We start from the raw sequence: 13,252 nt of genomic DNA, 5'->3' as shown, positions 1-13,252 counted from the left end.
TCTAGACCCCAACAAATGAACATGAGCCTCTAATTATTGCTCCAATTTGTCTCTCCAAAGGGTCCATCTTTTTGTTGTTAGATAACTAGATTGATAGTTAGAGATAGTTTATTAGTAAAATGATTTAGGCAAGTGTCGGATCCAGAAGTTCGAAATGGAGGGGGGAATCTAAGAGCGACACGCTGAAGAAAAAAACCTCTTTCAGTGACTCCATAACATATTTGTACACTAGCTTTCTTCAGTCTCCGTTGAGTTATCTAAGTGACATATTAATTTGTGGGGAGTTCAATTGTGCAAACTTAATTAGATCTTACTTTTAATTATGACCCTTATTGTCATACAAAGGAGGGGACAAAGAGAAGATTTTTCTTTTCTTTTTTCCTTTTATCTATAACATTTCATTATCTTATCTTAAGCTAATTCAAAAAGAACTAAAGATAAGATTTTCTTTTACCAAACACCTATACAAGATGATAAGGGGTGGACCTAAACCTCACAAAAATAAAAATATCTCTAAATTTTAGGACAAGTTGGTCCTCTAGTGAGTTCAATAGCCAAATTAAGAGACAAAAATGCATGGTTTGTTGCCCACTCACAACAGCACAAGTGTTAGGGTTGTGTTGACAACATTGGGACAAGAATTGTTTCTGCCACTAAAATAATGCCCTAATTTTCAACTCATGATCAAGAAAACATTGAATATGAAAAGACAAACAGATCAAAAATGGTGGCAGTCATGATCTGCATGCATATATAATAATAATTCCTCCTTCCACGAAAAGTATATTTCAATTTTCTTTTACAATTTCTTTTTTCTTTATATTAAAATTTGTATCAAATTCAAAATAATACACTTAATTTAGGTGATTGGAGTAATTAAGTAGCTAGCTAGTGGAGTAATTGATTTTGTAAGTGGTGGGATGAAGATTTAAGAACAATAATGCATGGGGGAAAGTTGGAAACATTATCTGTAATTTAAAAGATTTGACTAAGTGAGACACCACAGTCACATCGTTCCTATTTTTAAGTTGGCATGTGTGTTGAACTGTTGACACAAATATTTTGGATGTTACTGTTGTTGATATTTTCAAGGTTATGATTAAGTATCGAAAAATAGCAAATAACATAATGTTTAACCTGATTTTAGTTAATTATATAATTTTTTAAAATGTTACAATTACATTATCTCTTTTACTCACTCCGTTCTCTCATAGTTTTGAGGCGGAACTTTTCGGCACGGAGTTTAAGAAATGAATGTTGAGTGTGTTAAATAAATAGATAAAAAAGTAAGAAAGAAAAAAAAGGTAGAGATAATAAAGTAAAAAGTGAATAAAGTAGAGATAATAAAGTAAGAGAGAGTAAAGTAAGAAATAGGAAAAAATTACTATATATGGAAATGACTCAACTATGAGGAAACTTTCCGAAATGGAAAAATGACTCAACTATGAAGGAACGAAGGTGACTCAACTATGAAGGAACGAGGGAGTAATTTTGTTGAGATTGCAACATGCATTATTTTTTCGTTCGTTTTTTAAGTAAGAGTAAGTTTGTGTCTAATTGTTTTAAGGTAAAGTTGATTTCTTACCTTTTAAATCAAGAACTATTATAATTTTTTGTCCAGTTTACATTTTTAACAGTTCTATTATTAAATATATTAGAGAATTAATGGAAAAAAGAGAACTTGGCATAGACATTTAATCCATTTACCATTTTATTTAATTATAAACTATTTAAATTTTATATATGTAATACATTGAGCATTATAAAGATTTTTCTATATTTTATAAAGGATGATGTGATGGAAACTAATTTTGATTTTACCGTATTGATTTCGATGGTGAAAAAATATGAGTAATGAAAATCCATGAAACTTACTGAATAGTACAATCATACTACTATTTGATTTACACAGGCTTCCAATACAATTGGAAGTCGCTTTATCTGTATGTGTGTATTTTGAAATTACAGAACACATAACAAATTCATAATTTTGTACTAAAAATTTTAACAAAAAACAGAAGCATCAAAATTCCAAAACTTCACTAATAAGTGAAAAGAACAAAAATGGAAAAGCATTAAGTCAAAAACAACTACTACTGTTCCTATACGAAATCAAATTAGAATAATAGATGATATTTTTGATTTGCATATGTCTATACTGTTGATAATGCAGCATTTATTATCTACATACTATTTGAATTATGTTTGTTTCCAAGAATCTGAGCAATTGATAAATGCTAAACTCACATAAAATGTTTCTGAGTATATAGATGCCCTTATTCAGCATCAAGTAGTGGTACCTATCAATAGGAAGACGAGTGCGGCTTCTAGAAGTCCTCGTCCGTCTTGAACTCGAAATTCTTGGAGCCGTCCTGCAAACTTGACATGACGGACGCCTTCTGGTAGTCGCCTACCCTTCTCTCGAAGAAGTTGGCTTTTCCCCTGTTCAAGTAATAGCCTTTACACCATAAAAATATGCAGTTGGATTTCAAGATCATATATCAATCTCATATTTCACAATGCTTACTGTAACGATATAATTTCCATCCAGTCGAAAGGGTTCTCAACATTGTACGCCTTCGGACACCCTAAAGAAACCTGAGAGAGAGAGAGAGAGAGAGATGAAAGGAGATATGTAATAGAGCCAAAGAAGGTCATATTTTCCTAGTGAAGAGAGAGGGTACCAGCAGTCGATCAGCAACGAACTTGATGTATTGGCTCATCAGTGTCGAGTTCATACCAATGAGAGCACAAGGGAGGGCATCACAAACAAATTCAATCTCGATTTCAACAGCTTCTTCTACAATAAGATGGACCCTTTGCCAACTCAGTTGCTTTCGAAGTAACCTGCAGAAATTGAAAAACGGGGGATTAACTCCCCGTTCTCATAGCTAATGTTGGGTAGGAGAGGAGGATGTACGAGTATAGGAGGCAGGCGAAGTCACAGTGCAGACCCTCGTCTCTAGAAATGAGTTCATTAGAGAACGTCAAGCCAGGCATCAATCCCCTTTTCTTAAGCCAAAAAATCGAGCAGAAGCTGATGATAGAAGGAAACTAGATATTAACAAAAGGTGAGAGATGGATGAACAACATGGACCTGGCGGGGCCATACCTTCCAGAGAAGAAAATGCCTTCAACGCAGGCAAAAGCAACGAGTCTCTCAGCAAATGTGCTCGTGCTGCACGTTGATGTTAGCGTTGGTTATCCACATGTTTATAGGTAATACAACACGTATAAAATTGTGAATTAAGAAATAAGACGTGCAGATGCAGAACAGAATGAGACTTGATGCTCGTAGCAAGCCAAATACATTGTCTAGGGACAGCTTGGAGGTGTCAAAAATGTTCTATACATAGTTAATCAATGAGAAATTTAAACAAGGCAACTCTCTGATCCTAGTGATTAACGAATTATACCTTTTAATCCAATTCAAGGCCCAACTGGCTTTTTGTGCAACGCAGGGGATGTTCTCGACTGCATTAAACAATCTGTTCTTCTCCTTTGAGTCTTTGATATATGTTTCCAAGAGCAAGCTATACATTTCTGTACGAAAACATTAAGAAGTCAAGAATCAGCTTCAAGAAGCATGGAAGCTACCAAAATACCATCAGAATGCTTAAAAGGATCTATACCGGAATGAATATTCTCCATAGCAGTTTGGAATCCATAAAATGCCCGAGCCTATAAATAATGACCATATGAATCTATATCAGCCATTTAAGATATAAACTAACATACTCGAATCTTTCCTTATCAAGAAAAATGTTGGTACAGATTCACTTTTTGAAATCATCGATACACATTCTCCTACAAATCCTCAAAACTATCGAGCTGGAAAAATGGGATTAAATAGTTGGCAATGTATATCTTCTCGTATGCAAATTATCATAGAAGCTTCAGAAAGTGGCATCCTATAAAAATTACTATTTCTCGATTTATGTGTTTTATACTTGCGCAAGGGTCATACTAAACTTCTTTGTATTGTTCCAATTTTATTGGTGTCGACATCCTAACAAAATTATTATATTATCGAAATTCAATCAATTCCGTTGATACTGCAACTCGTTTCACAGCCAGGCAATGAACATATGTATCTTGTCTCAGTCATAGGATTCTTTACCGAAAATTAATTGCATAATCGTTAATTACCTCTGCAATCTGAACATCAGTGAGGAAACGAGCAGCCAAGTTTTCCAAAACGATTCCATCTGAAGCAGCGAAGAATGCTAACACATGGCTTATGAAGTGCTTTTCGGGTTGAGACAGAGCTTCCCACTGCTGCACATCATGTGAGAGATCAACCTCCTCAGCTGAAAATCAAGATTTTCTGTGTCAAAACACACCAAGAGCAACATAATGTGGAACCAAAACATGCATTCGATATGTATCCTAAAAACAGAGGAGACAGAAAATGCAGTTTTGAATCAAGTTTGATCATTAATCATTAAATTTGAAATACATATTTCCATCTATAGCCCTTTTAGATAAGCAAAACCACTAAATAGATTTCACTATATTCGCAATCAAAACAACACACGAATGCTAAAAAGGTCAAATCTTTGGAACTAATCATCAAAATCAAGATTTAGCACTCCCCAAATCATACAAAACAACCCAAAAGAATGCCAAATTCGATGAATTGGATTATAGCACAAATATAATCAAATTAACCGTAACAAATAAAAACAGGATCTTTTCAAGAAATTTAACCACGATCATTCATAATTGCTTATCACGCACACACACACACACAATACCAGTCCAGAAACTGGCTTCTGCCTTCTTGTACATCTCCCAAAGCTGTGGGTACTTGATAGGAAACATGCAAAACCTCTGCGGCTGCTCCATCAAAATGGGTTCTTCCTCATCGTCTTCAATTTTCTTCTGCTCAAACAAGCTTCTCTCTGTTTCTCCGTTTTTCAAAGAACCCATTTCTTTTCTTGGCCAGAAATTGAAACAAAAAAAATGAAACAAAAGAGAAGTACTTTGTGTTAGTAGTGTTACAGTGTTGAGGTATCTCTTATCTATATCTTTCTTTGTGGGAGAAGAGTGAAACCCTACAAAAACCCTTTGCTGATATAAACGACAATTTTAGTAGTAGTATCTTCCATCGAAAAGATTTCCCCTTTTGTCATCAAGATTTAATTTTTATTTATATATCTTTGGAATTGAGTGCGTGTCTTCTTGCATGGCCAATGAAGTTTTGTGGGTTTTAATTAAGGTGGTTAGAAAGTCTTTTTCACATGACACCAATTTCGTTTTATTTCGATGTTATTAAGGTAACTGTTAAATGCTAATGAATTAAGATTGCATAAATAAGAACTTAATGACTCAAGATCATTTTTTTTTCGTTTACAATTTGATTGTCTTTCATTTTTATTGTATTATTTATGTGTGAATAATTCATTATTACGAGACTTGTTCTTTAAATTAAACCACTAGTTTATCTGACGACTAAATCAATTCAATTTGTATTTACTCTTCGATTAATAAGTGGATAATCAAGTTATATATTGTGTAAGTCAATTTATATGTATTTTAGTAATAATTTTGAAAGAGAGAATAAATAAAAATACTAGTCCAATTATCCAATTGAAACCGGTGATTTTGGAGGGGGAGGGAGAAAAGGGGTTGGACCGTGATTTTGGAGGTTCGGTCGAGTGTGAGAGGAGGTGTAGACTGCTTGGTGCACCATTGTAGAGGGAGTGGTCGGAGTCCGCCACTCACTTGGGGTCCTATGTGGACATCATTCTCCTTTTTCCAATTCCATTTTTTTATCTATAAATACATTTCTTATTCATTTTGAATTTCAATCTCCACCACAACATGTCAAAATAAATTAATGTTTAATTATGTAATCAATTATTTATTATTTTAAAATTACATTGTGAAATATTTGAGGTTTGACTTGGGGGCATGATAGAGTTATTGAAGCCTACACTAATCAAAATTTTAGGGAATGATGATGTGAGAGATTTCTAGCCTGAGATACGGTCTAGGCTTTGGGCTATACATTATCCATGGATGTCATATTTAGATGGTTGTATTTGTATAGTGTGTTGCTGAAAAGTTGATCTTGTGACATTATTGAAAAATGTTGAAACATACCTTATGTATTAATAAAAAAGAAAGAAACCAAACGTGATGGCAATTTGTATTTTTTTTTCATTATTTGATCATGGCAAGTAATCGAATTCCTAATCAGAATACCACTCAGTCTAATAAGTATAAATTAGAAGTAATTAATAACGCCATTATTTTGTGAAAATGACAGTAACACTATATTTATGAAACGTTGACTATATTTTATTTTGTACTACTCTATATAATCGATAGATAGTGGAAAAGACTTGAGATAGCATATAACATGCATTCACAACTTTTGAAATAATATTAGTACTAAAAAGGTTTACAAAAATAATATATTATCTTAGTAATGACTAAATAGGCAATTAGCAAAAGAAATTAACCTTTTCGAAGTTAACGCGTTTTTTCTGTATAGTATAGTAAGTATTGATATGATAATGACAATATATTTATCCACAATAAATTATACTCCATATTTATTTTGATAGGCTTACAACTAAGCCATGTGATGTGCACATGGCACCGTCTTCGTCTATTATAATTAATGTAATATTCAAACCCACATTAATATAAAATGAAGTCTATCTATTTCTATATAGATGCATCCTTATAAATTACACCTAAGAGCGTGTGAAGAAAATGATGAATATCACATTTATTGAAATTCGATTAATAGACATTTGCACGAATATTCCTAATTATATTTATTGAGTTATAGTGTTATACACTTGCCCTTTGAGGTGGCTCAAGGGTGTAGATGTAGACTAATACATTTATCAGCACGTTTGACAGATCATAATAAAATGTTATTCTCTCCGTTCAGAAAGATTGTCCCAATTCATTTTTTGTTTCGTTTTGTAAAAATAATAATAAATAGATAAATTTGAAAGATAGTAAAATAAGAGAAAGAATAATGTAAGTAAGACTATTCTCTACATTATTCTCTCTTTTACTTTTACTTTACTCTCTCTACTTTAACTATTTATTATTATTTTTGCAAAACAAGTGTGAAAAAGGAAACGGGACAATCTTTTTGGGACGGAGGGAGTACTATATTCATATTATATTTAAACTAATACTAATATTTTATTATGTTAATTCAAATTCGAAAATAAATTGATAATATGCATCGGCCATTAGTGTTTCATAACATTTCGATTTTTTGAATCAAATAATGTATTATCATAAATATTAAAAGTTGATTATCTGATACACTTTTTTAAATTTCAATATAGAAATATGGTGAGGTTTGATTTCTTTATTTTCTTCTTACAAATAATGTATTCACCGTTGAATGTTTGGAATACACGTAGTAACGAAGATTATGTTTTTTAGTGCGATAGAGCATAATAAATAATCTTTTGTCGAATAATAGATTCCTCCACTCTTATATGGGAAGATATAAAAGTATCTCATCTTTTTGATAAGCTATATATATAAATAAGAAATATATTCCATTTCTTTTACAAACTAAAAGTAGAAAATTCCTAAAGGAATAATTATTCATAATGTGTCTTAATCGTTATTTGGGATTTTTCTTTATTTAATGCGTTTAATTCTAAAATTACATAAATTTCCTCCATTTGGATTTGCCATTATAATGAGTGGAGAACTATTTATTGCATTCAAATGAATACTAATACTTAATCCAATAAAATTGGCTTTAATTTACAAGAGCAAAGATTATACTAGTAAATAAAATTGAAATAAATACTTGTTGATATAAATACTATCACCGTCAACTAAAATTTGTCTCATTTTGACCCGGCACGAGTTTTAAGAAATGAGTTAAAAAAATTAATGAATTGTGGGTCTTACTTTTATAAATTAGTTTTATAATAAAATGTAATCAAAATAATAAAAATGAAATTTACGGACGAAAATGGATAAAAATGGAACAAATTTTGGTGGACTAGGTGGTAATTAATTTCAGACACATTATCCACTTTACTTCGCTCTCTCTACAACTCAATTTCACTTTGCAAAAGCCCCTTTTCCCCATTTGCGTTAGAGATCATCGACATCGGCTTAGGAAACTCCATTTTTACAGCTACATAACTCTCATTCCTCGTACACGCTTTCGCCCCTCCAAAAAAAAAATCTGTTTCTCGCTTTGCCCCATAAAAAAGGGGAACTCTTCAACTCTGCTAACCCATTTCAAGATCACAGTTTTATGCTCGAATTCGTCTAATTCTCCCTTTCTCTTCATGTCTTGGGGGGTTTTCACTTGAGATATCATCTGAGATTTCTTCCAAATTCGTTGATTCATTTCTGTGCTCACTTCATTTTCCGATCCAAACTCAGTTCGACTCTTTTGCTGAATAGTCAACATTTTCTGGTTTCTTTGTGATCTAATCTTTCTTATCCATATTGGGGAATTCAATTTCAGCTGATTTTCGGATAATATGCAATCTGATCATCGGAAAAAGGTAATCTTTTTTAAGTTTCACCTGTTTGTAGATTTAATTTATTGGATTATACTGAGTTGGAATTATGTAGTTTGATTTCAGAATTCGTGTAATTTCACAAAGATTTGATTTTGGAATATTTGAGATTTGTTGTGATTCAATTTTAAAGTGTTCAATAAGATGGGAGATGTTAGGATTTGTATGGAGGATTTTTTATGTTGAGAATGTTTTGGACTTCGTGTGCATAATCACACTATTTAATTATATTAGCATTTGATTGGAGTTGCATCAATTTCTTGATCTTCTCTTTTGGTACATCACCTTGGTTAAAGTAGATTGATTTATAAATCATGATTACTTTCTTCATCTAGGTAATTGTGATTATTGGTGATTAAGTTTATCCTAGCAATTGTAATTTCAAAATTCAAGCTTCCTTAGTTGGTTCTGGTTTGAATGGAAAATCTGAAGGACTTGGGGGTTTTGTATTGTGAGATAGAATTCAAAGTGTGAGGTTTTGTTCAAATTTAAAGAAATTATTTGTGTTGTTGGCCCGTCGTGAAATGATCGTGTTTTGCCAAGAATAATAGACCACTTAATGATGGGCATTCCAATGACATCGATTTTGTGTTGATAAAAGTGATTTTTCTTTAGTTTAAATCTTGCATGACTCTTCACTCTTATGTTCTTTAACTTTTCTCGTAGATCTATCTTTATATAAAGGTTCGTGTACACTTGAAGTTACATTGTTTTAATGAGATTGTAGTTCACACATTTTCTTTAGTTCTAATGTCTCCAATCTACAAAATTCAGTATATCGTATTTGTTCGAGAACTCAATCATAAGTTCATAATCTATGGTGATACAGTCATTCATCTGGATCGTCATTAGTTTGATTCCGTTGAAAGCCCTTTTTTCTTCATCATCAATTTTGAACAGTGTCCATTTCTGCCTCCTCATTTCACTGCCGTGTTTTCTCAATTCTCATTTTTCTCCACATCTAATAAAGTATATACTGTCATCTATTTCTTTTCAGTCCGTAGATGTGGATTTCTTCACACAATATGGTGAAGGAAGCAGATACAAAATCGAGGAAGTAATAGGGAAAGGTAGCTATGGTGTCGTCTGCTCAGCATATGATACACGTACAGGGGAAAAGGTTGCAATCAAGAAGATAAATGACATATTCGAACATGTCTCCGATGCCACACGGATTCTTCGTGAAGTTAAGCTTCTTAGACTTCTCCGACATCCAGACATTGTGGAGATCAAGCATATTCTGCTGCCCCCGTCTAGAAGAGAGTTCAAGGACATTTACGTAGTGTTTGAGCTGATGGAGTCCGATCTCCACCAGGTCATCAAAGCCAACGACGACTTGACTCCAGAACATTACCAATTCTTCCTATATCAGCTTCTTCGTGGCATGAAATATATTCATACAGGTTATAGGACTGCTACAATCTCTAAATAGAACTGTGCAATCCTTGTTGTTAACTTGTTTCATCTAACTAGAAGTTTTATGTGCAGCTAATGTATTTCATCGTGACCTGAAGCCCAAAAACATCTTGGCAAATGCCGACTGCAAATTGAAAATTTGTGATTTTGGCCTTGCTAGAGTGGCCTTCAATGATACTCCAACTGCAATATTTTGGACGGTATTCCTTTTCTTCATTATTTTCTTGACTTCTGTTTGTTTTCTGCATCGACTAAATATCTTCTCTGACTCATCTATATTATTGTAGGATTATGTTGCAACAAGGTGGTATAGAGCTCCGGAATTATGTGGATCCTTTTTCTCCAAGGTATAAGTTAGGGACTGATTACTCGTTGCAAATTTGTTACGGCTAGAAAATCCACAAGTCCAATGTGGTGAAAGTGCTGCAAATTTTCTGATGTTTGTTTTCTTATACCGTTTTTGCAGTATACACCTGCGATTGATATTTGGAGCATTGGCTGTATTTTTGCTGAACTTTTGACTGGGAAACCTCTCTTCCCCGGAAAAAACGTTGTTCATCAATTAGACCTCATGACTGATTTGTTGGGAACTCCACCTCCTGAAACCATAGCAAGGGTACGCCGGTTTTTTTTTTTGTTTTGTTTTTGGGGGTGGTTGTGAGAGTCTAAGAACTTGAACATAAGTTAGCTAATTCGATTGTATCATATAATATGGCAGATAAGAAACGAGAAGGCTCGTAGGTACTTAAGCAGTATGAGAAGGAAGAAGGCGATTCCTTTGTCTCACAAGTTCCCGAATGCTGATCCCTTTGCTCTCCGTCTCTTACAAAGAATGCTCGCTTTTGATCCCAAGGACCGACCTTCTGCTGAGGAGGTTTTGATACTTTTTCTCTTTGTCAAACTTTTTATAGATCAGAGCTTGTCTTTTGTAGTTCGAGTTTGTGAAATTTTTTTGTTTCGAGCTGTCAGGCTCTTGCAGATCCATACTTCCGGAACTTAGCTAGAGTAGAGAGAGAACCTTCTGCACAACCGGTCACCAAAATGGAATTTGAGTTTGAGAGGAGAAGGATCACGAAGGATGACGTTCGAGAGCTGATATACCGCGAGATTCTTGAGTATCACCCGAAGATGTTGAAAGAGCATTTGGATGGAGCAGAACCTACGAGCTTCATGTATCCAAGGTATTGTCTTTTGCCCACGAAATTCCCAGAGCTGGCATTCGTATTTCATTGATATGAACGTGTTTTGATCGTATCTTCATTCGTCAGTGCTGTCGACAAGTTCAAGAAGCAATTTGCGTTTCTTGAGGAGCATTGGAGAAATGGAGGTACTGCTCCTGCTCCGCCTGCTGAGAGACAGCAATCTTCGTCTTTGCCTAGGTAAACACGATTCTCATTTACGTCCATCGTCTGCACTTTGTCTCGCACTATAACTGTTGCGCTAATCGTGGAGGGATCTAAAACATGTCAATGGCTGCAGGCCTTCTGTACTGTATTCGGGTAATGCTAATCCAAGTATGAGCGAAGTTGCCAACGAACTCTCCAGGTGCTCCATTAAAGATGTCGAGAAGCCACACGCTGATCGCTCGTATGCAATTCCAATGACGCGGTTGCCTCTCCAAGTTCCCGAAAATAATATCCAAGGTACGACATTTTCACATCGGTGCTGTATCAGTATATGCGTATCTGAAACACAAGATGTAACTTGGCGACCGTCTCTCGTATCTCAGCAAGGTCTGCCACAAGACCGGGTAAGATCACCGGCCCCGCACCACGATACAACAACTACGGAGCGGCACTGCCACCAGCACCGGTAGACCCAAACGAACAGCGCAGAACGACGAGAAATCCCACTATGCATCCTCAATACATCGCTCCTAACCCTTCGTACCCGAGGAAGCACGCTCCCTGCAAGGCCGAAGACGGAGAAGGCGCCATGGGTGAAGGGCCTAACGCGCTGCAGCGCAAACAAGAGCTCTACATGTCAAGAAAAGTTGCTGCTGCCCAAGGCGGAGCCGGAAGCCTCTGGTACTAAACTCTTGCTGCGATGATGGCAAGGTGGAAACGGTTCCAAATGCGACTCGGTAGCAGCGGAACTCGTCTGAATTCGGTCGGCTGGAGCTCGATACGTTCGACAGCATGCAGCGATGTCTCCGTTGACGGGCCCCACAGGGTATGAATACAGTCCCCATATCAGTGCTTCAGAGTGGTGAAGATGATATAGGTAGCTAGTGAGAGGTAGATTGAAGATGAAGAAGATGGAGGAGTAGAAGGAAGCTTTTAAGTTAACAAAGAATGCCATGACAAACTGATCTTGTATTGTTATGTAGTTTTAAATTTTAATGGTTAGTATTTGCTAATTTATGTTTGCTTTCTGAACTTCATGCTTTGTTTGTGTAAGTGTATGTGACTCTGGGTAAATAATTTAAATGTCAAAACTATGTTCCCAATTATGCAGTGAATTATCGATTTTGACCAATTAATGGCCAAATCTAGGGATTAAAAAAGTTCATCTGAGCAACTAAAAGATCTTAAAATGTCCTAATTAGTATCTTAAAATGATCTTTATGTTTAATCTCACCTGATTTAGTGATTGAAATTGTCTTTCATTATGCATTAGAATTTAGTTGTTTTTTAATTGCTGCCGTAAATTGATATGCATAATGTAAAATATGGATTATTCGAAATATTAACTCTAAAGTTTTGATGGGCAGTGAAGTAAGGTGGGGGACGGTGTTCGGAATAGGTTGTTGGAATATTAACCCTGAATAGGTTGTTGGCAGTTGTGGAAGAAAAGATGTAACTTTATTTTTAAAGGAGATAGGGAAAGCCCGACGAGAATTATCAGTAAGATCATTAATTTGGTTAAGATAGTGGAGTCAGCTAGGATAATGAATAATTTGGATGCGGCCGTGGCTAAATTGCCTGTTATGATCGGTTGGAGACCTCCAAATATGGATTTTCTTAAGTTAAATATAGATGCGTCTTTAAAGGGGGGAGCTGGACTTGCTTTTTGGGGAAGGTCTTATCCGTGATGAGCTAGGAGCATGGAGGGCTAGGTTTGTAGCTAATGTTGGGGTTTGTTCAATTTTGACAGCAAAGATTTGGTGTCTCTTCCATGGAGTCCAGTTGGCAAAAAATTTGGGCATTCGGAAGCTAGTAGTGGAAAGTGATAGTGCTGTTGGAGTTGCCATGATTATGGGGCATTTTGAGGTAACTGTTAATATTGTGCAGAGGTTGCGTGGCTTATTACAAGGCTTTGAGTAGGTGATAGTTCAACATGTGCATAGAGAAGACAATTTTGCT

The 13,252-nt window shown here is 35.0% G+C and overlaps 2 protein-coding genes and 1 non-coding gene across 4 annotated transcripts; 1 reads left to right on the top strand and 2 right to left on the bottom strand.

Annotated features, from left to right (window-relative positions):
- Positions 1-2,117: 2,117 nt before the first annotated feature.
- On the bottom strand, positions 2,118-5,111 carry LOC125205029 (ribonucleoside-diphosphate reductase small chain A). Of its 2 annotated transcripts, none has more exons than XM_048103827.1 (9): positions 4,758-5,111; positions 4,150-4,310; positions 3,633-3,681; positions 3,417-3,543; positions 3,113-3,178; positions 2,921-3,037; positions 2,685-2,847; positions 2,528-2,598; positions 2,118-2,458 (listed from the first exon to the last, which is right to left on the bottom strand). In XM_048103827.1, the coding sequence occupies exons 1-9, from the start codon at positions 4,930-4,932 to the stop codon at positions 2,287-2,289; spliced, it is 1,101 nt and encodes a 366-aa protein (XP_047959784.1). In that variant the 5' UTR covers positions 4,933-5,111; the 3' UTR covers positions 2,118-2,286. The 2 variants fall into 2 exon arrangements, with proteins under 2 accessions (XP_047959784.1, XP_047959785.1); XM_048103828.1 differs by having other exon boundaries at positions 2,118-2,442; positions 4,758-5,108.
- Positions 3,913-4,016, bottom strand: LOC125208728. The gene has a single exon (XR_007174208.1). It is a non-coding gene; the product is annotated as a U6 spliceosomal RNA (small nuclear RNA).
- A 2,969-nt stretch (positions 5,112-8,080) lies between the features above and the next one.
- On the top strand, positions 8,081-12,408 carry LOC125205026 (mitogen-activated protein kinase 15-like). Its single transcript, XM_048103825.1, has 10 exons — positions 8,081-8,516; positions 9,529-9,934; positions 10,020-10,147; positions 10,235-10,294; positions 10,414-10,563; positions 10,666-10,821; positions 10,917-11,128; positions 11,216-11,326; positions 11,427-11,590; positions 11,677-12,408. Exons 1-10 carry the CDS (start codon positions 8,493-8,495, stop codon positions 11,979-11,981), a joined length of 1,716 nt encoding a protein of 571 aa, XP_047959782.1. The 5' UTR covers positions 8,081-8,492; the 3' UTR covers positions 11,982-12,408.
- The last annotated feature ends 844 nt before the right edge of the window (positions 12,409-13,252 follow it).

Source organism: Salvia hispanica, chromosome 2 (genome assembly GCF_023119035.1).
Source record: "Salvia hispanica cultivar TCC Black 2014 chromosome 2, UniMelb_Shisp_WGS_1.0, whole genome shotgun sequence".
NCBI classification, from domain to species: Eukaryota; Viridiplantae; Streptophyta; class Magnoliopsida; order Lamiales; family Lamiaceae; genus Salvia; species Salvia hispanica.
The sequence above is the reverse complement of the archived record's forward strand: the minus strand, read 5'-3'. Positions and strand labels throughout refer to the sequence as shown.

Excerpts from the sequence above, each read along its gene's own strand:
- LOC125205029 (XM_048103827.1), bottom strand. The coding sequence starts at position 4,932 with ATGGGTTCTTTGAAAAACGGAGAAACAGAGAGAAGCTTGTTTGAGCAG. Across the intron at positions 3,682-4,149 it reads CTGATGTTCAGATTGCAGAG|GCTCGGGCATTTTATGGATT; the intron begins GTAATTAACGAT and ends CATTATTTATAG. Across the intron at positions 2,848-2,920 it reads TTCGCCTGCCTCCTATACTC|GTTACTTCGAAAGCAACTGA; the intron begins GTACATCCTCCT and ends CAATTTCTGCAG.
- LOC125205026 (XM_048103825.1), top strand. The coding sequence starts at position 8,493 with ATGCAATCTGATCATCGGAAAAAG. Across the intron at positions 8,517-9,528 it reads AATCTGATCATCGGAAAAAG|TCCGTAGATGTGGATTTCTT; the intron begins GTAATCTTTTTT and ends ATTTCTTTTCAG. Across the intron at positions 11,591-11,676 it reads TCCCGAAAATAATATCCAAG|CAAGGTCTGCCACAAGACCG; the intron begins GTACGACATTTT and ends CTCGTATCTCAG.